This window comes from Myotis myotis, unplaced genomic scaffold (genome assembly GCF_014108235.1).
Source record: "Myotis myotis isolate mMyoMyo1 unplaced genomic scaffold, mMyoMyo1.p scaffold_m19_p_5, whole genome shotgun sequence".
NCBI lineage: Eukaryota > Metazoa > Chordata > Mammalia > Chiroptera > Vespertilionidae > Myotis > Myotis myotis.
The window spans coordinates 29,706,936-29,734,608 of NW_023416357.1; the positions used below are offsets into that span (position 1 = coordinate 29,706,936).

Sequence of the window (27,673 nt, forward strand, 5' to 3'; positions counted from 1 at the left end):
GCCACCCCAGGCTGGCCATGGTCAGCCACCTGTCTCTGTGGGAGGGCCGAACCCAGGGGACCATCTATCCTCCCTTGCAAGGCTGGCCCTCCCTGGAGAGGAGCCGCAGGAACCACGGAGGTCATTCCAGGAGCCTGGGCATCAGGCAGGGGCCAGGGCCCGGGTCTCCTTTCAGGCTCTGCCAGTTCTGGTTGCCACGGAGCAGGTTGGGGTGCAGATGAAGCGCCTGGAGCGAAGCTGTGCCAGCGTTTAGAGAAGGGGTACTGGACCCGGCTTAAATGGCACCAGCAGTTCACCATTTCTGCCCTTCAGCCATCACCTAACACAGTGATGGCGAACCTTTTGAGCTCGGCGTGTCAGCATTTTGAAAAACCCTAACTTAAATCTGGTGCCGTGTCACATTTAGAAATTTTTTGATATTTGCAACCATAGTAAAACAAAGACTTATATTTTTTATATTTATTTTATATATTTAAATGCCATTTAACAAAGAAAAATCAACCAAAAAAATGAATTCGTGTGTCACCTCTGACACGCGTGTCATAGGTTCGCCATCACTGACCTAACAGATGAACCGAATGTGGGAGGAGAGGAGTCGAGGAGGCTTCACCTGGGGGACGGAACCGCCCACCACATGGGGCTGGGGCGTAAGAACCAGTTCTGCTCTGGACGTTGGGGTCTGAAGTGGACACTCTGGGGGGACACATGAGCCCAGCTCCTCCTGGGGAAGCAGCTGGGGCTTCAGGAGCACCTTGGCTGCTGGTTATGGGGCCACCTGCCATGGGCTTCTCTCCCTGTGTCCCCCACACCCTCCCACGGAGGGATGGCTGCCTCCTCCCAGCCCTGCTGAGAAAGGACAAGCCAGGGCCTGGGGAGCTCTGAGTCCTCGGCCCCAGTGAGGCAGCAACACCCTCACTCTGTGAAACACTGATCTGACACAACCCAGAAAACTCCTCAGCATTACATCTCCTAAGAAACAGAGGATGGCTCCCCCATCCTGCATGGAAAGGCCCACATGGCAGGGTCAGGGAAACACCCCAGAATCACGGAGGGGTGTGTCCATCTCAGAAGAAAGGGCCGACCCGGCCCTCACCATCAGCGTGTAATATCAATAAATGGACCAGCCAGCCGCACCTGCCAGACCACAGGAAGCTTAATACACAATTTCCTGTCCTTAATTTGAAAGGAAAAAAAAAATCCTGCTTAGTATTTTACTAGGTTCTCCCATGGATAAGTACAACCAGAGAATGCAGAATGAAAATGGCTTTTAGATCTGATGCCTGGCCATGGCTGGTCGTCTCTGTTCAGCACTCACCTGGAGCCTGAACCCCCAGATTTGTGCTGCTCCCAGGAGATCCTGGGGCTCCATCCACAGAGACGCCTCAGAGCCTTAACTCTAGTTCACTGTAAACGGTCACAGCCTCAGGGCCCTGGGGAGAGGCCTGCACTGTGACCTTGCGTGTGATCAAGGGGTTAAGGGAGCTCACCTCCAGCAGGAGCCTTCCCTCCAGCACGGCTGACCCTCCACAAGGACCACTCTCTCCTGGCGAGGGGGCACCGGTCACTGGCTGGCGCGGGCACTTCTCCTGCACGGCTGTCAGACAGAAACAGAGCACGTTAGCACCCTCCCCGGGCCCCAGGCCTAATTGCAAGCCTTTGTTAAGTTGCATTTCTCCATTCTTCACCCGCTGTTCCTCAGGGCCACCCTCTTCAGTCCCACACTGACCCATGGCCACCAGGGCGCACTGGGGCAGCTCGGCCTCCCTGGGAAGAGGACGGGCAGGAGGAACCAGGATATCCAGCCAGGGCAGCCAGGTGGGAACAACTAGCTCACATTTGGGAGATCAGGACATCTCGGCTGGGCCTAACCTGAGGACCCCCCCTAACTCTGCTCCCCAGAAACTGCTCTCTACCCACCTCCTACGAACCACTCGGAGCCTCGCTGGCTTCAAGGAATCTTGTGTGGAGCAGCCCACATCTCACAGGCATCCATTACCGCACTGATGGCTCCAGTCTGGGAAGCTGCCGGCCCTCACGTTGCCACCCTGCCCTGTGACGCTGGCGGCACCCTTATGCTTCTCCCATCCCCACGTTCCCACCCCCTCCCCAGGCTGGCTCCATCTCCACTTTGGGGGGAAGAGTTTAGACAGACAGACAGATGTCCCACTCCCAGCTCCCAGGAGCTGGTTAGGGGCCTTCCACTGCAGGCTCAGCATCCACATTGGCACCTAGCAGTTATGGGAGGACCCCGGGGCCAAGAGGACGGGCGAGTAGAGGGATGCAGTCTGGAACTCAGGGCCTCACCTCCGTGGAGGGTGGGTGGGGCGGTGCCTCACAGCTTCGCCTCATTTCTGGGATTTGCAAACTGAAGCTACAGGTGATGTCTCTGCAACTGAGGGCCAGGGGCCCCGAGGTGGAGCCCTGGCACTTGCTCTGGTCTTGGGATAGAACGTAAGTGTGGGCACTTACACCTCCAGTGTTTTCTCTTTCAGAACCAGCAGGCTGTGCCGAACTTTTGCTCCAGGATGCGCTGGTCTGTGCTGCTTTCTTACTCAGGCAGCTTCATCCATCGATTGTGAGGGAAGCCAAAGCTCTGCCCTCCCCTCCCCACGGAGCCCTGCTCAGACACAGGGCCTGCTCCCCACAGACACCCCCTCACCCCTGTTAGAGAGAGGTGGCAGCATCTGCTCTGAGGGGGTCCAGGCCCCCAGACCCACAGCACAGCGGGGCCCGAATGTGAGCTCCAGCTTGAGACACGGTGTCTGACCCTCCTCCCCACAGAGTGGACACACACCAGGTTACCCCTGGGCCAGCAGCCCCCCACCCCACAGAGGCCACGCTGGGCCCCTTCATTAAATCCTCTGGTGCTGACCAGAGTGTCCTCAGGGCAGAGAGCTCAACACAGGGAGGCGGCCCTTGGGAGGATGGGCACCTCTTGGCCACCTTGTGCCATCCCTCCCTCTCGGAAGCTGTTGTGCCATCAGCCTCCTCTCCCACAGCGAATGCACACTAACCCATGTCACTGCACTGAATATAACAAGAAGGGAACCCATTTCCTCCCAGAAGGCGGGTGTATTCCTGGAGACATGAGGAGTCATCCCTGGGGGGAGGTGGTCCAGGGGGTCCCCGACAAATATGCCGAGGCTGTCTGCTACCAGCCACCCTCTCAGCAACCAAGTCCCCACACGGCAGACATGCTGAGCTCTGAGACGTTAAAGGAGATTGTTGGGGTTTTGGTTTTTTAATATATTTTATTGATTTTTTTACAGAGAGGAAGAGAGAGGGATAGAGTCAGAAACATCGATGAGAGAGAAACATCGATCAGCTGCCTCCTGCACACTCCCCACTGGGGATGTGCCCGCAACCAAGGTACATGCCCTTGACCGGAATCGAACCTGGGACCCTTCAGTCCGCAGGCCGAGGCTCTATCCACTGAGCCAAACCGGTTAGGGCAGGAGATTGTTTTTAATCCCCTCTGGTGTGCACCCTGCTTCTCAATGCAGGTTCAGAAGTCGGAAGGCTCTCTGCTCCCCAAGAGAGACCCAGGAGCAGCCCTTCCCCTGAAGGGACCTCCGGGTCTCAGAAGGCTCAGTCAGTGTGTGTTCTATAGACACAGACGCAAGAAAGATCAAGAAGAAGATGGGTGGAAATAAGACAAGGAGACCTACCCTCCCCCATCTCTCCCCACCCCCACCCCTCCAGGCAGCCCCTACCGCCAGGCCTGGCTTCCCAGCCCACCCAGATAGTCCTACCAGTTAGGGCTTGGGGCTGGGGCTGGGCTGAGGCGGGGGCTGGAGCCGGGGGCTGGGGAAGGAGCCCACAGTGCCTGGGAGGATTTGGGGCTCAGTAAAGGCCAGGAGTGATGCTGGGGGTTGGCAGGACCCCACCTCAGTGCACCCAGGTCACAGGCTACAGACCCAGACCACCAAGACCTCTCGTTCTGCAAACTCCTTTGCCAGCTCGCCACCACCCTCTCCCTAGCTCGAGTCAGCTCCTTGCCCCCATCCCTCCCCAGCACCTCCCTTGAATTGAGGGAAGGAAGGTTGGGGCTGGAGTGTCCCCTCCCTCCTACTCTCTCGCCAGCAGACGCCCTGGGGGAGGGGGATGCTGACTCCGACAGCTGCGAGGCTGGGGGTGGACCCCAGGCGGTGACGTCACCGCGGATGCCGCTGCTGACCCCTCCACCCCGCGGGGACCCTACCCCTCACTGCAGTGTGCACAGCTCACTCCCAGGTGCACAGGGGCTGCAGCCCACTCGGGGGGTCAAAAGTGGGGGGGGGGCGCCCCAACTGCTAATTTCTCCCTGACCCCGCATCTCTCTACACTTGGACACCGCCCCTCCTCCCCCACGCATCGTATTCCCCCACATCTCTTCCCCCGCACCGCCCCCACCAGGACACCACCCCCTCAGCATCGCGTCCCCCCCCCCCACTCCCCTTCTCCGCACATCTCTGCACCTGGACACAGCCCCGTCCCCGCCCCCGCACCGCGGGCCCCCCTCCCTGCGCCGCGGGCACCCCCACTTCCCTCCTCCGCAGCCACATTCTGGGCCACACCCAGCGGCCTCCTCGGGTCCTGTCACGCGATGGGGCCTCCGAGCAGTGACAGCAGCCTGGACCCTGGCCAGGGCCTCGCGTGCGAGCAGAGCCGCCACCCCCACCCCCAGGCCTGAGGCAAGACAGAAAGAAACCGAATGCGATTCTAATGCGCAGGGGGCAGCTTTCCCCAGTCCGTGGTCTGACAGGGCCAGCCCCTCACTTACTGGGTCCCCCAGTTCAGGGGTGCCCAGGATGCTGGCTAATGCCAATGGGGGCGGGGTGGAGAGTCACAGGGAGCCCAAGGGCTCTGAGTCAGGTCATTCCCGTTACCAGGGGGTGAAGGGGGTGACAGCAAATGGGTTGTGGGGAGCAGCCCTCACCCCCACCCCCTGCAGGCCCCCCCCCAGGCCCCCTCCCAGCAGCTCCTGGCCTCAGCACTGCCTGGTCACCCTGGGTCTACTCCATCTCGGGGCTTCTCTCCTGAGTCAGCCCTCTCCCTGGGCTCAGACCTGAGGGTCTGACCTGGGAGGGGAGCTGAGCAAAGGTGGGGCTGTGGGCAGGGGTGCTGGCCGACAGACCCCAGCCCCACTGCTAGGCACACCCCGGAGGGTCTCACCCACCGTGCCCATCCTCCCACTCCTGTATGAGGAGGGCAAGCCCACATCCAGGTTCCATCTGTGCCGGACTGCCCGAGGTAATGGGTCAGGGGGGAGGGCTGGTAGGGAGCAGGTTGGGGTGTCTCTTCAGGGAGCTGGTGAAAGTGTGGAGAGTCACTGTGCACCCCCCTTCCTATGGCCCAGCTTGTGGAGCAGGTGGTGAGGAGGCGATGTTCCTGGGATGAGCAGGACCCCAAGACCCAGGGTGCAAGGACCTCCCTGTGGGGCAACCATCGAAGTGCCCAGTGCCTGGCCTCTGAAGGGCAGTGAGGGGGGCGCCACAGAAGCCGATCTCAGCCTGGGCAGAGCCTGGAGCATTGGGCTTCCTGTGTGTCAGGCAGGTCAGGGCCAGGTGGCAGGGGCCAGGGCTGTCCACTCCCAGAATTGAAGGAGGCGCAGGCTCACGCAGCTGCCTGAACCCCGCAGAGTCTGGCCCCACTGTATCCTTCCCCACTAAGTCTCCATAGCCCCAGAACTGCAGCCACACTTGATATTCTCAGTGCCCTGTCCATACTGTCCCCCAACTGGCTGCAGAATTACCTGGAACCAGCCTTTCTCTCATTTCATTGATTTACTGCATCCCTGAAAAGTTTCCTTCGGAACAGAGAGAATTTGAAGAATTATCCTGGAGATAGTGGACATCTCTGTATGTACCCTCACAGGGTGGGGCAGGGGCTTCCCTTTGAGGCTCAGACTGGGGCTGACTGCACCCTGCTTGCTGGCCCCCACCCCGTACGCCCCACCCTGCTTGCTCAGAGACCTTCCTTTCATTTGCACAAAGGAGACTCAGGCCAAGGTGTGACCTGAGCTGAACCATGTGCCACGGGGGCACAGACCCCCCACCAGTGCCTGAGTCTGGCCAGTGAGAGGTGCCAAGTGCTCCTGGTGGAAGTCAGGAGACTCCCCGCTCTCTGCCTCTGGACAGTGCTGTGATGCCTGGAAGGTGGAAGCCTCTTTGCTCCCAGCTCAGGTGAAGCCAGCTTCTTAGTGGACAGACAGTTGGGTGCAGCATAAGTGAGTCCATGACAGGTGGGTCCCGGACAGAGGAGCCCAGGATGTGGGATGCACTGAATGTGGAATGCAAGGGGCTGTCTATGGGTTGGAGTACAGGACTCCTGTCGCCCAGGGCTCCCACAGGAGGCTGAGCTGAAAACCCGATTCTCACCAGCTACAGTTCCTAGCGAGGACTGGTCCATGTCCACACCCCAGTAGAACACATGCCCAGTAAAACCTGGCACTATTTCAACATCAAGTCAGAGCCCCAAGGCTGCTGCTCTGTGACCTGACCTCCACGCTTGGGGTGGCACCCACAGCAGGTGTCATCAGGCTATTTCTTCCTCTAGCCCTGGTCCAGCAGCTTGCTGGCCCCTGGGGCTCAGCCTCCTGCCACAACCCCTCAGAGGCCAGAGCCCACCTCCACACCTCCTAGTGTCCCTCTGCAGGCAGCTGGCATGGCCATGGCCCCACTTCAGTCCATCTCATTGGAAGCTAACTTCCAGCCGGGCCCCCTCGGAGTTGTTCTCAGCACAGGGATGTGTACAGCTTAGAGCAGCTTCCCAGGACCGCCTGTAAGACAGGGTCCAACAAGCCCACACACCTAATGTGCCTTTTACAGCCTGGGCAGCAGGGGCCCCAGTAACACCTTCCTGTTCTGCTTCTCCCCCTGATTGCAGCTCACTCCAAAGTAAGGTGGTGCTATTGACTGAATGTGTGTTCCCCCCAAAATTCATGTGTTGAAACCTAACCCCAAGTTGTATTTGGAGGTGGGGCTTCGGGAGATGACTGAGCCATGAGGGTGGCACTCCATGAATGTGATTAGTGTCCCTACAAGAAGAGACCACAGAGCTCCCTGCCTCTCCTGCCTGTGAGGACAGAGAGAAGGCGGCATCTGCTACTGGAATAGGTTTTCACCAGAACCCGACCGTGTGGGCATGCTGGGCTTGGACGTCCAGCTCCAGGATGTGAGAAACCAGTGTCTGTTGTCTACAAGCCACCTTGTCTGGGGCAGCCCGCGTTGGCTAAGATGGGTAGTTACCAAAGTATCCAGATCGTGACCACATGGCCACACATCATGCAGGGCAGGGTCCCCGGCAGCCCATGCACAAGGGCCACTCACCAGGTGCACTGCAGGTGGCCTGTCTCCTTTGTGCAGCTAAGAAACTGGGACCTGGGGGAGTGGGGGGGGGGGGGGGACCTTGGGCCAGGACAATGGGAGTGTGCTGCCCCTTCTTGGTGACTGTGGTCAGGCCTCTCCAGGGGCCCAGAGGGTACACGAGTCCAGGAGTTGACAGGTGACCTGAAAGCCCCAGCTCACCTCTCAGGATACTCGCTCTCTCCACAAGTGCCAGCATGTTTGTGAGTCCAACCCAGTGCAGTGCAACCAGACCCAGGGGAGTAAATGACCGGGGCCTGGCAGGGAGAGCAGATGGTGGGTGCTCCAGGGGAGGGAGAGAGAGAAGGTTCTGGGAGAGGACAGGTGATCCAGGGGAGGGAGAGAGGGAAGGTTCTGGGAGAGAACAGGTGAGCCAGGGGAGGGAGAAGGGAAGGTTCTGGGAGAGAGAACAGGTGAGCCAGGGGAGGGAGAGAGGGAAGGTTCTGGGAGAGGACAGGTGAGCCAGGGGAGGGAGAGAGGGAAGGTTCTGGGAGAGGACAGGTGAGCCAGGGGAGGGAGAGAGGGAAGGTTCTGGGAGAGAGGACAGGTGAGCCAGGGGAGGGAGAGAGGGAAGGTTCTGGGAGAGAACAGGTGAGCCAGGGGAGGGAGGGAGAAAGGGTAGATGCAGGGAGAGATTGCAGGTGCCTCAAGGGAAGATGCTGGAGGGGGTGGGCAGAGAGAGTCAGTGCTCCAAAGGAGGGAGAGAGGCAAATAAATGCGGGGGGGCGGGGGGCAGGTACTCTGTGGGAGGTTGGAGGAGGGGGTGGAGTTGCAGGGAGGGGATGCTCCACTTCTAATCTCTACACACGCACCTTCACTGACATCACATTAGTGGGCCCCCACCTCACAGTTGTACGAATTCCTTCAGTCTTCACTTTCTGAGAACTAAAAGATAAACTCCTCGCTTTGCCTTGGAAGAGGGACATGAAGTGTACATGTACTTAGGTTTCTTGATGGCTACAAACTGTATTTGTAGAGAAAGCTCCTGGCCTCAGTTACCTTCTGCACAGATTGTGTTGCCTGCACCTGGGGTGCAGACAATTGATCCTTCCTGTCACTCCAAGCAGCTGGTGCTCAGTGTTGGACACCTGCCGGGCTCTGCACGGGAGGGGGGGTGGGCGGGTGAGCAGAAGCACTGGATACCACCCACAGGTTCTCTGTGCGGGAGACCCAGACAAGCACAGCTTTCTCCCAATCACCCCAAGGAGGTGGGGTCCCCACCAATAATCGAGCGCTCAGATGGGTGACAGGAAACGAGTAAAGGCAGCCTTAACCTCAAGGTGCACGAGGAGAGACCGAGGGCGCCTGGAGGTCTGGAAGGACCACAGTGGCTTTGGGCAGCCTGCTGTGCGCACACGGCTACAAATAGGCAAGGGACACACACACTTTAGCCTGCAAAGCAGATGAGTCCAGCACACGTGGTTAGTCGGCCTGGGTGAGTGTCTGGGGAGGGGCCAGGATGACGAGGATTCCAGAGAGCCCCAGCCCTCCCAGAAAACACGTGGCACCAGGTGAGAGGGAGCAGAATGCTGTCCAGGCTGCCTCCTGTGCGTTTAGGGGAGCTCGGAGCATCACAGAGCTGCATCTGTCCTCTCCCCTGTCCTCTCCCCCAGAGTGAGGACTTGAGGACGTGCTGGCCTGACCCTGGGGAGGATGGGCCTCTCACCAGCTCTCCTCTACCCAAGAGCTCCCTCTGTGGATCTGTGGGGACCTCACCCGCCTGATGAAAGGGCATTCTCTGCAGGCACTTCACCTGCAGGCTCCACCATCTGCCCCAGGTTGCAGGTAGATGGGGAGTTTCTGGAGGAAAAACAGTGACCCCTCTCCTCTATGCCCATTTCACCTGGCTGCACCCTGGTCTGGAGGACACCCCCAAGAGCAACACAGGGGGAAAAGGTGAGGGGGCAAGCCCACTGGCCTCCCCACTGTCTAGCAGGCGCCCCCTCCCTAAGCAGTGCCCCCCGAATAGGGAAAAAACAGACAAACAAAAAACAGAAGGGCGGGACCACAGAAGGGGGAGTAACCAGCAGGGCCTATGGGAACTCTGTGTGTGTGTGTGAATGTTCTGTGTGAATGCTCGGTGTGTGAATGCTGTTTGTGAGTACTGTGAGTCTGTATGGATGCTTTGTGTCTGAACACTGTGTGTATGCTGTGTTTGTGAGTACTGTGTGTGAATGCCATGTGTGTGAACGCTGAGTGTGAACACTCTGGATGTGTGTGTATAAAAGCTGTGTTTGAACATGGTGTGAACACTGAGTGTGTGAACACTGAGTGTGTGAATGCTGGGTGTGTGTGAATGCTCTGTGTGTCTTTGTGTGTGAATGCTGTGTGTGTGTGTGTGTGTGCGCGTGTGTGTGTATGAACACAGAGCATGCAAATGCCCTGCTTTGGGGTAAGACAATGAGTGGGAGAATGACTCCTGGTGAGGAAGCTTTCCACACATGGTGCAGACGTGCTTTAACAGAGTGTGGCACACATGTGGGAAGAGGGTCCTAGCATGTGGGGTTTGGTGTCGTGTCCGTTCTCCCAAATGCTTGTCCACCCTCTCTAGTGGTACAGCTTGAGGGGAGAAGGGATTAAAGCTGCCACTCAAAGCCCCAAGTTCCCTTAGACAAGAAAACTCATCAAGAGTATAAATAAACATGTGCCTTTCATGTATTTAGGAAATGAAAGCACATTCCAAGATGTTTATGCATCAAGTTGTTAACTTCCTATAGAAAGAACTTCCACATTTTCTTTTTATTTCTTTCCCTTTTTTTACGTTATTTTTATAGTTGACACTATTACAGATGTCCCTGTTCCCCCTCTCCCTACTCCCACCTTTGTCCACCTCCTCCCAGCCTCCGCTCTCCTTCCCTCTGGCCCTCACCACACGTGTCGGTGTCTGTGGGTTATGCATATATAGAACCCCCATGTTTTCTAAAATGCACCAGCAAGCTTTAGACATTTCACACTGCGATGTGGCTCAAAGAACCACCAAACGCATCTCCTCAGAGACAGTGATGGTGCGGAGCAGCGGCCAGTGAGGCTGGCTTCTCCGGTCAAGAGGCTGCACTACTAACCACTTTCTGAGGCCCTCCTCCGTGGAGCCCACGGGGGCTCCATGGAAACTTGGTCACAGGTCCTGCAGCGCAAACACACCCTCCCTGCAATCTCCATGCCACAGTGCTAAGTGCAACCAAGAACAGCACTTTGGGAAGAAAAAGAAAAGGAATGAGATTTCTATGCATTGCAGGTCCATATCTGTCCATGGCATAAAACCTGGAAGAAGCCAACGATTTGGGTGTTTTTGTTAAGTTTCAATACATCGGAAGGAAAGTGCACCAGTGTCAAGCCGAGGGTTCAAGAAACATTTTGCAAAACAAAACAAAAAGGAAAAAGGTGTCCTGATGCTTTTAAAAATTCAAATATTTATTCAATTAGTAACTGCACAATGTGCAGGTGTGAAGACGAGGCACATGAGTCAGGGCCCTCACAGTGCGACAGTCAGGGAGTCCTGGTTGGGGTTCAGACAGGACAGAGCCCTGGAGGGACAGCCCGCACAGTGTCCTCAGTGGCAGCCCCAGCTGACAGCAGTCCCAGAGCCGTCCACCCCCAGGCCGGCGCCCTGGAGTTTAGAGGAGTGCCCAGCTCAGCTGTCAGAGGGCCTCTGCTTCCTGCATGAGTCATGAATTTATAGTAAAGTCATAGTAGGTTCATAGAGTAAAAACTGGAGGCTAAGCCTCCATTACCCAGATTTGCAAATAACTCTGACTTAAAGTTGGCCTGTCAGTCATCATCACCTTCAATTTCCTCATATGTCAATCACATGTCACTACAGGTTCTTGGTTCCTATCGGTCACGCATAATTCACCCTGGACAGATACAGATTGAATTGATGAGAAGACCTGGAGGAGCAGAGGGACCGGAAGGGCTGTGGCTGTAAGAAAACTACAGGTGTCTGGGTTGTCAGGAGAGCACCCCCATCTGAGGCGAGGGCCCATCTTCGCGCTCCATGGCACCCTGTCCTGCCGGGCTACACCCAGTCCTCACGGCCACAGCTGCCCACCAGCCTGCTCCCGCTTGACCACCCACCGCTGCTCATTTGTGAGATGGTTGGTGGCTATGGTGGCTGTGAGGAAAGCGCTGGCTATTCTCAAACTTCTCTTTACAAAAAGATTGGGCGCCTGAAAATGCCAAAGGCTATCCTAAAAGGTCCAAACGTGACTTCCTCACAAACACAAGCACACCGTGCTCCCTGACAGCTGCTGCGGCCAGCGCTGCCCCACATGCTGCCACCGCCCGCCTCCCACCCTCCGGGAAGGACTCGCTCTCCCCGCACCTCACGAGGAGCCCCGCCGCTCACACCTCAGAGCAAATGTTCGGCTGTGCAGTTTTCTTTGTTTCTTCTTTTGTTTATGTTTTGAGACAAGGTTGGACTTACAGGCAAGTTTTCAGAATAGTACAAAGCACCCCAAATATCCTTTCCCGGAGACTCCTCCGAGTTTTATATACTGTTCCACTAACATCCCTTTAGTCTGGGGTCTGGGCCTGCTGTTCCCCTCCCCCCCAACCCCTGCTCTGTTCCCATCCATCTAAAGTCCATCCTTGGTCCATCCTTGACTTCCATGACCTTGGCTTTAAACATTATAGCAAGTTATTTTTCAGACTGCCTCTCAGTTTGGGTTTGTTGGGTGTTTCCTCGTGATTATTCATCTTCAGTAGGAATATGACAGAAGTGGCCGTGTGCTCTTCTCATGCACGATGTCAGCTATTCCTTTATTGGTGGGGTCGAATTTGATCACTTAGGACAGTGTGTGCTGGGTTTCTCCACTCTACGTTTTTTACTTTTGTAATTCATTTGTATATTGTTGGGAGATAGGCCAACACTATGAAAATCCCACTTCTCACCCCACTTGAAGCACTAATTTTAGCACTATTGATGTTTCTTGCCTGAATTGTTACTACAATGGTTACCAAATGGTGAGTTTATAATTCACCTCTTCTACTTACAGCCCTCTGTCTAGAAACCTGTCTCTTGTCTATTAGTCAGCAGTTTACTGTAAGGAGGAGCTTTCTCTGATCAGTGTGGACTATGGAATCCTATTTTATTCACTGGGTTGAAGCCATTATTATTCTTCCTCTTGTTAATGTTGAAATTGGCCCAGATGTGGCCAGTGCAGCCCCTTCTGATGGCTCTGTGTCCCATGACAATCCGAACACAGCCTTGCTTTCTGGCCCGAATGTTCTTAGCTTCTCTTGTACTTTCCCTGCCCCAACTCTGGAAGGAGACAAACAAACAAACAAACAAACAATAACAAAACACCCTTTTTCCTTTTAATGAATGGTGTCTATATACCAAGGTCTGAATGTAAGTTGTACTCACTGAAACTGGTGTCAGTGGACAGAGCCAGAACACACTGACATTTTATACACACATATTTATGCCTATATCCACATTTGTCAAAATCCATGATTTCACATCAATACCTGCAACTCCAACTCAACACCACAGGATTCAGTATAAAGTGAAATTATTTTTCCTTTAGTATTTGGTGGAAATTGCTTTAAAACTATCTGGGCTTAGATTATCTTTGTGGAAGATTTATAACTGATTTGGCTTCTTTAATGGTCATATGACTATTAAGGTTTTCTATTTCTTCTTCTTCAATCAATTTTAATAAGCTGTATTTCTAGGAATTTACTCACTTATGTTTTCAAATTTATTGGCATGAATTTGTTCATATTAGCTTCATATTGAAATATTTACATCTTCTACCATTGTGTCCCTTCAACATTCTTGACACTTTCTCTTTCCTCCTTCATCAGTCTCACCAAATCTTTGCAAAATAACTCTGTTGTATGTTTATTTTCTATTTCACGAACATCTTCTTTATTATTTGCTTTCTTTGAATCTCTTTTTGTTTGTTATGCTTTTCTAAAATCAAAACTACTAAACTGAATGCTTTGGCCATAAAATTTCAGCCGTCTTTTATATAAACACTTAAGGTTATTTATTTCTAAGTATTGTGTTAGTTGTATCCCACACATTTTGATTTGTAAATATTTTCTAAATTCCACCACATTTTCTTCTTTGAACTATGAGTTATTGGCAAGAGTGTTAATTTCCAAATATGAGGGTTTTCAAGTCATCTTTTCATTATTGATTTCTAGCATAATTGCATTGAGGCCTTACCATATATTATTCATTTTGTCTGTTGAAATTTATTGAGACTTGCTTTATTTACCAATCTGTTTTCAATACATTTACAAGTTTCATGTGGGCTTGAAAAGATGTAAATTCTGTAGTTTCAAACTATAGTGGTTAATGTATACCCACTAGATTAAGCCATTTTTTCATTGTTCAAATAGCCTAAAATCTTTACTGATTTTTATTTATTTGATCTATTAAATACTGAGAGAATTATTTAACCTCTTTCTTTCTGATGATGAATTCATGTATTATTTTTCCTTATAGTTCTGTTGATTTTTGTTTTGATTTTTGAGGTTAGGTTATTAAAAGCACACAAATTTAAAATTATTTTATCTGCTTGATGAAATGAACGTTCTAATCATTATGTAAGGACACATGATTTCCAGTAATGTTTGTTACCCCAAAATTGATTTTTTGACATTAATGTGGTTTCATCAGATTTCTTCTGGTTAGGATCTCTCTACCCTCTCACTGCCCTGTCCTGTGGCCTCTGTGAACACACATAGTTGTCCACCATTATAACCCCAGCTGCTAGTTGGCATGCTGTAGTTAGTAACATGCTTGGAATTTTGTGCTTTCCATTCGCTCCACCCTTTTCATATCTTTTCTTCCCCTCCTTTCTTGTCTTTTCTTTTCGTTGATTACATTTCTCATTCCACTTTTCTCTCTCCACTAGTTTGAAAGTTAAATCCCATTTCGCTTGTCTTGATGATTATCATGGAAATTGTATAATCAGCTAATCAACCTCTAAGGGTAATTAATACAAGAATTGTTGGACTAACACAAATCTCCTGCTCCAAATACATATGCTCTTATGGCTGGAATTTGTTTCTCTTTGTTCTTCCAATGTATTAGTGGTATTGCTTCATATAATTGGGGCCTGATGTACCCACAGTCAGTACCTTCTCATCTTCCTTCCTCCTTGCATCTCAGATCCACCTCCTGGAATTCCCTCCTTCACAATCCTCTTTAATGACGTTCGCCTTGGGCTCTCAGCTTCACTTAGTTTGTTCTCTGAGTATTCCTCAATGTTCCACTGGCTCATCAACATATTTTCAAAGGTTTCAGATATTTTCTTGTATTCGGGGCTCTTATACTGGTAAGCAGGAGGACTGATGGTTACATCTCTGCTAGAGCCTGAATGCCAGGGGCGGGACTATGGCTCTTCTGTTTACTTGCGTTATCACAGGTTGTTAATGCAGAACTCTTTCGGTCTGAATTCTGGCTGAGGCCCTGAGACAACAGGTGCCAACTACAGTGAGATTCCAGGTGACACAGGCAGGGCTGAAAAGCTTTTGGACCTGCCCACCTGCCATGGGGGTGAAGCAGACCCATCCAGCCCAGGTGCCTAGGGAACCAGGGCCATCCAGTCAGGGCTGCAGGACAGGCGTGTGTGGAATTGGGTGACAGAGGCTGAGCACAAAGAATCACAGGGACAGGAGGACAGTCTCAACCACAGGGTACGTGAAGAATGGGGGGACAGTATTGTCACAATGGGAAGAATCTCCAGATTTTGTAATCTTTCCCTTCTCCATTGTGTTTACTGAGATGGCTCCCCTCTCCTTGGCACTTCTCTCCCAGGCATCAGGAGCACACATCTGTTACCCCCAATGATGCTCCCATCTGTGTGACTGCTGGGGACGCCGGCAACGTGCCAGACCTGCGTGGACAGTGGACCCTCTGTCATCTGTGCGAGCTGCTTCTCCCTGCCGGGCGGGCACTGGTCCTTATCCTGAATGAGTGGGCGCTCAGGGAGGGCGGCCTAATTGACCACTCAGCCTAAGTGAGCGGGTGAGGGGCTTCTTGGACCCACACATTCAGGGTCCACATGTCCTGGAAGGAACCCCTCTACACTCCAGCCCCACCTAGGGGGTCCCCAGGCTTTTCCTCTACCCACCTTCCCCCACATCGTCCCTCTCGTGAATGGTGAGATTTACGAGTGGAAAACTCTGCTCTTGGGTACAAGCAGAGGGTTTATAACTCGGAAGCACCGTCCCTTTGCTCTGTGCAAAAACCAGTAAAATAAAATAAAGTAATCCCACTGCCTTTTAAAAATTCATGAAAGTCAACACTAAACATTACTGGAAATTTTCAGGTCATTGTTACCCTTTGAAGATGAAACTTTCCAGTTCATGTCCTTCCCAAAGGTGACTTTTTATAGAAGCGGTAATGAAATTAATTCACCCACTTCTGAGTCAGGAAGCACAGATTAAGATCCAATTTTTATAGCTTGGCTTTTTTTCTAACTACTCAGTGGAAATGAATTGAGGAAAGCGTTTAGAATTTTCTCTACAATGTACACCTTGGGAAGCCTTGATAGAAAGGGTGCGCTGGCGGAATCAGGTTTGCTATTTCACTCGGTGGTGACAGTCTTGACGCTCCCACGGCGTTTCTGTGAGCTTAGCAGCCAGGCCGGCCTGCAGCGGAGCAGTGCCGGGAGCCGGTCCATCCTTGCTGTTTCAAAGGACCTGGCATATATGGCATACTGTTCTTAATATGTTTGCTCACCTTCTTGGCACTATGTGTTTTAACCGAGGTCTCTGAGAAAGGTTGTTTCCCCAGGTAGGGATTTTCCCCTGAAGTTAGGGAGGGAATAAAACCTCTTAACTAAGTGCCAGGTGGGTAATTAATCACTTTAACTACGAACAATCATGCTTAAGCTACATAATCTTTACTCCCTGGAATGGAGATAAGAAACGCCCTAACCTTTGTAATAGAGATTGATAGGATTGAATCAACTGGTATAAATACAGATGTAATAAGACAGCAAGGGACAGAACTTAGAATACGGAACCAAGGAAGACAGAACCTACAGACAGAACTTAGAACACAGAACTTAGAACACAGAACTTAGGACACAGAACTCAGAAGACAGAACCAGGGGAGACAGAACCTAGGCACAGAACCTACACAGAACGTTCTCTAGAGACAGAAGAACTTCGCTGGAGAGAACATGGCAAAAGATCCTGGACAGAAACTGGCCTCAGAACCTAGAGACAGAACCTAGCGAGAGAACATGGCAAAAGATCCTGGACTGAACCTGACTACAGAAATGGGCAAGAGAACCTGACTAGAACCTGGTGACTGAACCTGGCTGGAGAACCTGGAGAACCTTGCTGGAGAACCTAGCAAGAGAATATGGACACAGACCCTGGCTGGAGATCCTAACCAGAACTTCACTGGAGATCCTGGCTGGAGATCCTGGTTAGGCTGCTGATCAACTGAACACTGTCTCCGTGTCCTTCCTTCTTCGCCAACTCCTTCCACACCTTTGGGGACCCCTGGACCCGCTGGTGTTGGACCCCGGCAGAGCAGGGAGCCGCCTCCCAGGCTCAGGCAGGGGCTGTGGGGTCGGCACAACATGGGACTGTCACTCTGCTTCTGGTTAAAAACTAGGCATTCAGGTGGACACCTGGACAGTCGTCTGGACTCCTGGGAACAGCAGTCTTTCCAAGACTGCCAACCCTGGCCTGGCTGGGCACAGCTGGACTGGTCCAGACAGGGAGTGACCGGTCCCTCCCAATCTCTGGGCCTGGAGGTCTGGTCTTCGTGGGTGTGCCAGTGGAGGAGGGAGAACTGACCACCCCATCGGGCTGCCCCCAACCTGCCTGAGCTGTCCAAACAGCCCAGTAGCTGCAGCCATAAAACAGGTGCTTCCCAGAGGCGGGTCTGGCGCCCCATGCGATGGCGCACTGTCATTCTGTGTGACTTCCTCTACTTCTTCATTACATCACAGCCCCCCTGGAAAAGCACAGTCGTCCTGCACAACCTGATAAGGCTCCAGGTCACCGCAGCAAACTGACCTCAGCACCAGGCGTGGGACTGGGGCCTGGTGAGGGGACAGGGCCTTGCTGAGGGGAGACTTGGGCACTGGGACATGGGCACGTGCCCCCCACAGCCTCAGGCCAGGCAGAGGGTTCTGAGGGCTGGCGTGTGTCTGCAGCACGTGCTCTGCGTCTGCAGGGCTTCCCGGGGCCTCCCTCCAGGGACTCTCAGCTCCGTGAACACAGCCCTCTGGCCCAGCAGTCGGGGCACAGTAACATCTACTGTCCCGGTTCTCAGAGTCAGGCAGCTTTTCCTATGAGACGCAATTCCTTCTTTCCGTCACCGGTCCCCCAGCAGGCTTCCTGCGCTGCCTGGGGGGTGCTGCCCCCGCCCCCGCAGTCTGCTCAGCCCCAACTGTGTAAATTACTGTGCAATGTGTGGTTATAACACTCATACATGAGGAACGATGTGACGATTTTAACAATTACTAGACTAATTGGAACTATCTACCCAGCAGCCCCGGCTCAGCTGGGTCCAGGACAAGGAACCTGGAGCCCCACACCCAGATGACAGCAGCACGGCGAAGGTTTTCTCGGCTGTTTCACACATTTAAGTTTTTCCTATTTATAAAATCGATACATTTTGGTATGAAATTAAAATCCCTGGAAAGCGAAACAAAACCCCTGGAACGTTTCCATGCAGAGATTCCTGCTGCTAACACACTCGCGTGTTCAACTCCAGGGCACTGGGGCCAGCCAGGGCCTGCGGGAGGTGGGGAGGGGGGTGGTGAGGAGGCCCCCCCCTGCAGGGTCAAGGGACAATGCTGAGTGTTAATGCCATTCGGGTGCCCTCTCCAGCGTCCCCCCAGCCAACACCCTTTACAAGGGCCATGTGAGGTGCCTGGAGCCAGCAGGGCCCCTGTGACAGCGGTCACACACACCCACGACGGACCCTCCTCCCTGAAGGGACACAGGAGGGCCAGTGGAGGCCTGGACAGGGCCCTGACTCCAAGTCAGAAAGCTGCCACACCGGGTCTCCTCCAAGCCCCCGGACCCGGCGGCCAGTGCCGAGCCCACACGGGACCTGGAACCACGCTCTCGAGTCCCCTCGGAGGCCCCACTGGCGGTGACTGTTGATTTTTAACTTTGAAAGGAGCGTGATTCAAAACCACTTGAACGGACATCACATTCAGCTTCTGATTGGAATACAGACGCCTAAAGCCCCTCACTCCACCTCACAACAAACCACCGAGAGAAATTTTCAAGTTTGCAAGTTTTTGCGGGCTCATCAGAGACCCGAGGTCCCAGGGCAACCAGTAACCCAAAACGTAAGGAAATAAAGGCACTTCCGGGGACAGACAGGACATGAGCCTGATACTGTGGACACCGCGAAGGAGAATCCAGACTCAACTCAGACAATTCTGCATGTGGGCCCAGAACCCAGTGAGAGAACCCAGGGCCCTGGCAGTTATAAAGGCTGGAGACGGGAACCCGCTGTAGCTGCTTCTCCAGGGACCCCGGGGTGTTCACAGAGAAGAGGGGACCGGGCGGCAATAGCTGAGCCCACATGCCTGTCTAAGGTGTCCACAGGCATGAGTGTGGGGTGGGCACAGGCAGGTGGCCTGGGGAGGCACAGGAATGCAGGATACCCCAGAGGAGCCCCAGGCATGGCCGATACCTGAGCCACCAGCGCACAGGACCACACCCAGCTCAGCACATCCCACAGCCACACAGCCTGTGTGCTCGGCCTCCCCGGGGGCAGATGGCCCTTCCATGATGGGACATCTCAGCGTGGCTCGACATCAGCCCCACGCCACCAACACGGGTCCATGTCCCGGAGCAGAGGGCAAACACAGACGGGTGGGCTTCGCAAAGAGGCTGGGAGGAGCCGAGACCACCCGTGCAGAGATCTCACACACAGAGTGGGGTCCTCAGAGGCCAGCAGTGGCCAGAGGATTTGGGGCTCCCGCTCCGTGAGAGGAAATGAAGGCCAACGGGCCTATGGAGGAGGGATCGGTGATGCTGTCCAGCTGGAGTGCATGGCGGGCAGAGCTGAGTCCTCGGGAAAACGGCCCCCATCGCCAGGAGGAGCAGAGAAAGCTAGCAGTGGGCAGAGGCTGAGTCTCACCCCAGATACATCTCAGTACAAACTGCTCCCACTGCTGTGCAGAGTAGACAGACCTGCTTCACATGGTCCCAGGCCTCAGCCTTCACCCACTGTCCATCCTCACTGCAGCCTCAAGGCATTTCGTTGAACAGCATGAAGAAGTGCAAAAGTGGACGGCAGGCAGAGCAGAACTCTACAGTTTCCTGCAGTCCCCACCCGTCCCTGAAGTGATAAGCACATTTCTTTCTCAGGAGCTGAGCCAGGCCACATGGTGAATGAGCATGACCTGGAGCACCAGGTGTGGGGAGCACAGCAGGCACCCAGCACCGCAAAGCAACCACAGGACCGGCCACCCAGCTCACTCCAGTCAACAGCAGGACATGAAGCAGCTCCACCTGGTCCCGGGAGCCCTAGGGTTGTGAGGAAGCCACAAGGACCTGGCAGGGAGGGAGGCCAAGGGTTGGGGCGGATGGGAGGGGTACTGGCTCTACCCCTCCCATCAGAGCTGTCTGGTTCGGCAGTCAGCGAATCCTCCTCTAAATGGTCACACAGGACATGAGGCACAAACTGTCCATCCAGCAAAGAGGGTGAACCCAGGTGAGACCCAGCTGGGCACAGGTGGGCACAGGTGAGAGTCCTACCTTGGAAGAAGCTCTTCACCCTGAGGTAACTGACGCTGAGACGCAGGACGGAGAGCTTGTCCAGCTTGGAGACAACATCTGGTGGAAAGGGCAGCAGGCTGGCCAGGTGGTCCAGCTCGGCGTTGAGGCGGTCGCGGTGCCGCTTGGAAGGGTTTGACTTCTCAGCCCCCACAGAAGGCTTCCTGTGAGGAAACAGCCAGTCAGACTGGGGTGACTCCGCCTAAGTCCATGGACCACATAGGTGGAGACCTGTCCCTGCTTAGAATGGAGCTGCCGCCAGGGAAAAAAAGTGCTGAAACAAACTAAAACTCACCCATTCCTAAGAGGTTCATGCTAAGAATCTGAAACTGCACCTCAGTGACTATATCTCATTTCGGGGAGGAAGGAACAGAGAGATGAAGATCAGGTAGCCTGAGAACCTGGCTCGGTACAAGCTGTGCGACTCCAGCATGGTTCTTGACCTCTCTGTGCTAACTTTCCCAGAAGTGGGAGAAAGGCAGCTGGCTCTAGGCTGTATCTGCTCAGCCTCGTTCAGTAATTCCTGTGTCTAAATACGTGGCCTTCTTAGGACCTGGATTCCTTGCCCTGCAGTCCACGTGCAAGTGGCCTCTCTGGGCCTCAGTTTCTCCTCTACACAGCAGGGCTGAAAGGGATGAGGGGAGGATAGCTGAGGTCCCTGGGCACCGTGCACTGTTCCACCTACCCCTCCAAGGCCTGAAGTCAGGGCTGTGCCTCCGTGCAGGTGGGCGGGGCCCTGGCTGCTTTCTCCCCATGCCCCACAATAGACCAGCTGGCCCCTCAAGGGGGTGTCCCTTGTCCACCCTCCCTCACCCCAGACCCCCACCTGCCTCACAGTGACCTCCCTCTCTGCCCCTCTGGTCCCCAGGATGACAGTGTCCTTCTTCTGACCCTATTTCCCACCTCACAGAACAGCTTCTCCCCCTTGTTCTTCCTAGATCTCGCCACAGGAAACCTGCCCCTAAATGGCCGCTAAAGCTGCCTGGAGGGGCGCTGGTTCCAGGGCTTACCCCTCACCCCCCGCCCCCTACCCCAGGCTCCTGCTGCCTCTAAGGGCTGGAGTCTCTTGTCCAGAAGTTCCTATTTTTCTAAGTGTGTTCACTTGTAAGCACACGGAAAGCGGGCTTTAAACAGTCTGTCCTCTTTGTTCTGTCTACAAAGTTGTCCCCCGTGCTGCCTGAGGGCCTCGGCCACAAGACCCACAGCAGAACCTGCAGCCTCAACTCCAGAGTCACTTTTTTGGTTGAGATATAATTCATTTAACGTTAAACTAACTGACTTAACTGCCATCTGCTCTCCCTCTCCATGCATTTGCCTGTTTGGGACATTTCACATAAATGGAACCATACAATGTGAGACTTTCTGTCTGGCTTCTTTCACTGAACATCATGTTTTTAAGAGTCGTCCGTGGTGTAGCATTTATCAGGACTTCGTTCTTTTTAAGGCTGAATAATGTTCCTCCACATGGATTTACCACGCTTAGTTCATCCCCTCGCCAGCCCAGGCACATCTGAGTCACTTCCGCTGGTGGGTATTGTGAATATGCTGCACAGACACCAGTTTTCACATGTGTGTTCCGTTCCTTTGGGCATAACCCCAGCAGTGGAGTAACTGGCTTGATATGTACTTCTATGTTTAACTTTTTGAAAAACTTCCAAACTGTTCCCACGAGGGCCAACACCACTTCATATACCCAGCAGGAGGGTCTCAGCTGCTCCACATCCTGCCCACACTTGTGATTTCCCCTTTTATTCTAATAAACATTCTCATGGGTGTAAAGTAGTATCTCAATGTGCTTTCGTTTGCTTGCCCTTAGTGAGCAATGATGTTGCGCATCTGTTCACGTGTTTGTTGGCAATTTGTGTATCTTCTTTGGGAAACGTCTATTCAATTCCTTTGCCCATTTTTAATTGGGTTATTTGTCTTTTTATTGTTGAGTTGTAGGAAGTCTTTATATATTCTACATGTAAGTCCCTTAGTAGATATATAATTTTTTAAATATTTTCTCCTATATCTTTGGTTATCTTTTCATTTTCTGCCCTTCCTTCTTTCCTTCCTCTCTCTTTCTCTTTCTTTCTCTCTTTCTTTCTTTTCTCTTGGTCTTAATAAGGCCTCTACCCCAAAGTTACTCACACCACTAGCCATCACACAAGTACACAAAAGACTTCGTGATAAACCGAGCGGTCTCCAATGTGGACTGGTACTTGCTGGCCAGAGAAGAGGCCCACACTGTCAGTGAAAGACCCCTGAGGTGAGCCCAGAAATAGGGCAGCATCAAGGGCAGGTGTGGGGTCAGAGAAGAGGAGAGATGCCAGGTAATGGGCAGGAAGCCCAGGCTCAAATCTCACCTCTGTGTAGACCTGGGGGAGCAGTAGCCCACCTGTCTCCCCAGAGAGCATGTATCTGAGAATGAGCTGAGCATGACTATTCTCCCACCCCCACCTCCATGGGGCACCTGGGGGTCAGGCTGAAGGAATGGGTAACTGAAGAGCTTGGCAATCATCACTCTGTTCCTTCAGAACACCTGGCTGCCCCCAATGCGGTTCCTCCACCCACCCCAGCTCCAAGGGCCAGGAACTGCCCATCCCCATCCAGGTGGGTGAGAACGGATGGGATAAGGGACACGTGGAGGATGCTCCAATCCCCTAGGACAGAGACTCAGCAGAAAGCGGTGGGGCCAAGGGACCCAGCACCACCAGCATAGGAACAGTGCAGGAGGAGTCCCGGCCAGCTCAGATGGAAGGAGAGTTACAAAGGAAGCAGTGACACCCAAAATGTGAACTTCTTAGAATAAATCTAGCAAAAGACATCCCAGACACCTAAACTGAAACCATAAAATATTGCTGAGAAAAAATTTAAAAGACCTCAGTAACTGAAAAGAAATACCATGTTCATGGATTGGAAGACTCCATATTGTTAAGGTGGCAATGCTCCCCTAAGCTGATCTATAGATTCAATGTGATGTAATCAAAATTCCAACAGGCCTTTCTACAGAAATTGACAAGTTGATTCTAAATTTGTATGGAAATGAAAAGGACCTAGAACAACCCATTAAAAATGAAGAACGAATTTGGAGGACTTATCCTATTGATTTTAAGCCTTCTCTAAAGCTACGATATTCAAGATGGATTTGATATTAGAGACAAGATAGAAACATAATGGAACAAAATAGTCGAAACAAACGCACATATATTTGGGCAATTCATTTGATAAAGATACTAAGGCAATTTAAAAGGAAAGAAAAGTCATTTTAATAAGTGGTGCTGATTAACTGGCCATCCATGAAAATAAGTGAACATCAACCCTCACCTCACACTACACCCCACAATTAACTCAGAAGGGATCACAGACCTGAATCTACCTCCTACAGTATAACTTTACAGGAAAACATGTGAGAACATCTCAGTGACCCTGGGCATCCCAGATTTTTAGAACACACACACAAAATCATAAAAGAAAAAAAATTGATGAATTGACCTTCACGAAAAATGTTTAAATGTCTTTTAAAAGTCACCCTTACACAGATCAAAAGGAAACCATAGATAGGAAAAATGGGATTCACAAGAGCTTGTATCCAGAACACGCAAAGAAGTGCTACAGTTCAGTGAAAAGACAAGCAGTAAGATAGGCACATTGTTTAAGCAGAGAAGGCGTGTGGCTGGCAAATACGCACCGGGAAGGTCCGCCACACATGCAGTCCGTGGGGAGAGGCAGGTGAGCACCACAGGCCCGGCAGAATGGCTGACGCCAAGGGGACAGTGTCCCAGTCGGGGACAGAGGGCAGAGCAGCCAGGACTGCCGCCCAGATGTAAACAGTGCAACTGCTTCGGAAACAGTTTGGTGGTTTCTTAAGAAGCTAAACACTCACCCCCTGTGTGACTCAGCGATTCCACTCCTAGGTATTTATTCAAGAGAAATAAAAGCACATCCATACCAAGACCCACACACATTTAACGCTGCAGCAGCTTCGGTCGCAAAGGCCCCACACTGGGACCAGCCCGGGTGTCCGTCTGCACGCGAATAAACGGACGTGGGGTTCCTATCTGGGGCACGACACGGATGCACAAACCATGGAGGCATCTCAAAGCCGCCTGCCCAGGGAAGGAGCGTGTGATTACATCTATAGAAACCTCCAAGAAACGCAGGCCAGTCTGTGGGAAAAAGGCATCAGAGGCTGCCGGGACGAGGTACAGGAAGGAATGACAGGGAGACTCTGGGAGTGACAGGCGTGTCTGTGACCTTGGTTCCAGTGACATTTTCACGAGTGTTTACGTAGGTCAAAACCGATCGGGCAGTGCACTTTAAAATTCATTTTTTCATATATTTTTTATTGATTTCAGAGAGGAAGGGAGAGAGAGAAACATCAATGATGAGAATCATTGATTGACTGCCTCTTGCACGCCCCCTAAGGGGGATTGAGGATTGAGTCCGCAATCCGGGCATGTGCCCTTGATGGGAATCAAACCCAGGACCTTTCAGTCCTCAGGCGGACGCTCTATCCACTGAGCCAAACCAGCTAGGGCTGGATGGTGCACTTTAAATCCATGCAGTCGAAGGTACTGCAGTTATAGCCCAATAAAGATGAAAAATTCAGACAACAGAAGGGAAGGCCCACCGCTCACTTCCCCTGTGAGCTCAAAGTGTCACCCCGCTGCTCCCAGAAGCCCTGGGGACCCAATAGCACCCAGGTCCACTAACTGCATCCAACTCGAGGAAGTCTCTGAGGAGCAGGTTCTGCCCAGGAGCCAGACACTCGTGAGTCCAGGCAAATGCTCTCTCCTCTGTCCACCCCATTCTCCACGACTTTCTCACCCACACCTTCCAGGAGGAAGATGGGCACCCACAGACCCATCACCCACTCCAGAGGGCAGGGCCAGACCAAAGCCCCACAGCCCTCTGGCCTGGCAAGGAGGCCAAGGCCACAGCTGGAATACAGGGATATAGCTTACACCCAAGGAGGGGCTGTGGGCTCGGGTGCCCTGCATTCAAACATCAAAAACAGAAGTCGTCTGGCCCCCAGTTTCCTGGAACATGTCCCTGTGGAGATGCTCAGCACGCACGCACACACCCAGCTGCTCCCCATGAGTCTTGAATCCGAGTCTAAAATGCTCGATGCCACTCACATCAGTGAGGAAAGGACTGATTATTCACTAACAGTGTTAGAAACAACATTCAAACTTTTTTAAAGGAATCCATAAAAGTTGAGAAGAAATATCTGCAAAATTCTCTTATAAACACGAAACATTTCTAATGATGATGTAAAATTAACCACAAAGGAAAAGATTCATGCATTCAACTTTATAAAAATTAAATTTTTCTGCACAGCAAAGAACACCATAACTAAATTAAAACTGGGGAAAAGTATTTGAAACACACTCAAGAATTAGTCTCCCTGACATACAAGCTCCTAAGGATCAAGAAGCACAGAAACATTAACAACGTAATAGAAAAATGAGCAAAAGTTATCAACACAGTTCGCAGAGATGGAAATACAATGGCTCTTAAACCTCACTTGTGACTAAAGCATCCAAATACCAAAGCCTGAACCACACGTGTGCCCAATTGGGGAAGAGACACACCCTGACTGTGGGGCAGTGCGGTGACCTGCCAGTAGTGTCACAGGTGCCCACGCCGCTGACTGAGCAGTCCCGTGTTAGGCATGAGTGTGCATGTTGGGCTGGGCCTTAATGTACCTTCTTGCCAGCTAATAACCTGCTACTGCTCCGTGGGTGCTGGCGGGAGGCACAAGTCTGCACCTATTGCCTTGCCCTCACCCAGGTGCACATCGCTCCATTCTCCAGCCGCCTTCCCCTGCAGCCACGCCGTGCCTGTGTTCCTGGCACCCACCCCACCTAAGGCCTGTGGTGCCCTGAGGCCACAAGGGCCACACGACAGACTCAGGTGGCAAATCTGCTTGCCAAAGTCCAGCCTCACAGGCCTTTGCTGCCTCTCCTTGGGGCTGTGGAGCCACACTGCTGTCAACCTCACACAGAATCCTGCAGTTGCATGAGGCCAGGGGGCGGTCCAAGAACATAGACCCACACACAGGCTGCTGACGGTGTGCACCCACACACACAGTCCACGCACATACGCCGTCGCTCAGAACTGTATTATACACATGCACACACAGCTGAATTACACACACACTCATACAGCTGTATTGCACACGCACACTCACACAGCTGTATTACACACAGCAGTATCACACACACACACACACACACACACACAGCTGTATTGCACACACACAGAGCCCCAGCCGATGGCGGACACCTGCTGGACCCCTGTTGGAGGAGCAGAGGTAGCCTGTGGGCCACTGGGATGCCACTCTCTGCTGACGCCCAGCAGGGCATCCCCTAAGCCCTGTTATTCCCGCAGCTACCACAGTCCTCACACCTCTGTGGCCCAGAGCCCCACTGTGCCAGCCGCGGGCAGGCGGAGGGACTGTGAGCAGTGGTGATGTGGTGGAAGGGGGCCTGGAGCCGCCTGTGGCGGAGGTTCCGGAAGCTCCAGGCAGGGAGGATGAGCCCCCGACTCCTTCCATCTGTGGTGAGGCTCTCAAAGGAGCCCTGGGTGGGTCCCAACTGAGGACAGGGGGTCACCAGGGCACAGAGGGGGTTGGGTGCTCACCACTGACAAGGTGACATCGCAGCCCTCCATGGGGGCTTCTGGCCGAATAAGCGTCACTGGGCCTCACTTCACCTTCATCAAAGTCAGAGCAGCTGCAGCAGGCTCTACAGCAGTGGCCACCTACAGGCGGGCAGCGGTGGCCTCCTGCTGCGGGCCAGTGTGCACGCCCTGCCAGGCCTCCCAGGTCCCTCCATCCCTCAGGAAGCCGTGACCAAAACCTCTCCTGAAATTCACTTTGCCAGTGAAAGTGCACACACCGTCCCCCTTCATCGGTGACAACCAGCAGAAAAAGAAGGTAATACGTTACTGTTTCTGGACGGGCTTCCTTCTCTTCCTCCCTGCGTACATGCACTCCCCCGGCGGGATCATTTTCAGCCTGGAAAAGAAGGGAGCACCTGGTTGGTCATGTTGAAGAGGCCCCAGGGCCCCCCAACTCCCCGCACCACCCAAGGCAGCAGTGTCAGCTGAGGTCCCTGTGCCGGGATGGAGGTGTCATGCTGCCCTGGACCCCCTGTACAGGGGTCCCAACTCCTCCATCGCCACTCGAGCAAGATGGCCCACGGCACTTCCAGCACAAGCCTGCGCTGCCCATGCCTCCTCTCACTCAGGGCACCCCGGCAACATCTCCCCTTCGATGGGCAGCATCACATTCCCAGCCTGGCCCGAGGACCTGCATCACTGCACCCTACATAGAACACCCTGTGCTCTTGCCCCTGCCTCCCTCGGAAAGCCTTACTGTGGACAGATGTACTGGGCCTGCCCTCAGGACGCAGAAGCCGATCCACGTGGACCCGTGAGCAGGACTCACAGCCAGGGCACAGCGGCAGGCTCCGTGCAGGCCCAAGGCTGCGTGTCCTCCCTCGGTGGCCCCTGTGGTGGGTCTTCTTCCTCTTCCCATCCTCCCCCTAATGGCTCTGAAATCTGGGCCAATAGGCTTCCTCTTTTCTGTGCAAAATCTGTCACTTAGGCCACAG

The 27,673-nt window shown here is 53.2% G+C and overlaps 1 protein-coding gene across 4 annotated transcripts in view; it reads right to left on the reverse strand.

Moving 5' to 3' along the window:
- Nucleotides 1-27,673, reverse strand: part of AHRR (aryl-hydrocarbon receptor repressor) — a 73,783-nt gene that overhangs the window by 38,589 nt on the left and 7,521 nt on the right. For 2 of the 4 annotated variants that reach the window (XM_036309578.1, XM_036309577.1), the window contains 3 exons: nt 27,007-27,075; nt 20,052-20,233; nt 1,488-1,594 (listed from right to left, as the gene is read on the reverse strand). In XM_036309578.1, the coding sequence (XP_036165471.1) occupies nt 1,488-1,594; nt 20,052-20,233; nt 27,007-27,068 (351 nt within the window). In that variant the 5' untranslated portion in view covers nt 27,069-27,075. Of the gene's footprint in view, nt 1-1,487; nt 1,595-20,051; nt 20,234-23,742; nt 24,058-27,001; nt 27,076-27,673 lie in introns of those variants that run through there. The other 2 variants (XM_036309576.1, XM_036309579.1) reach the window with 2 other exon arrangements.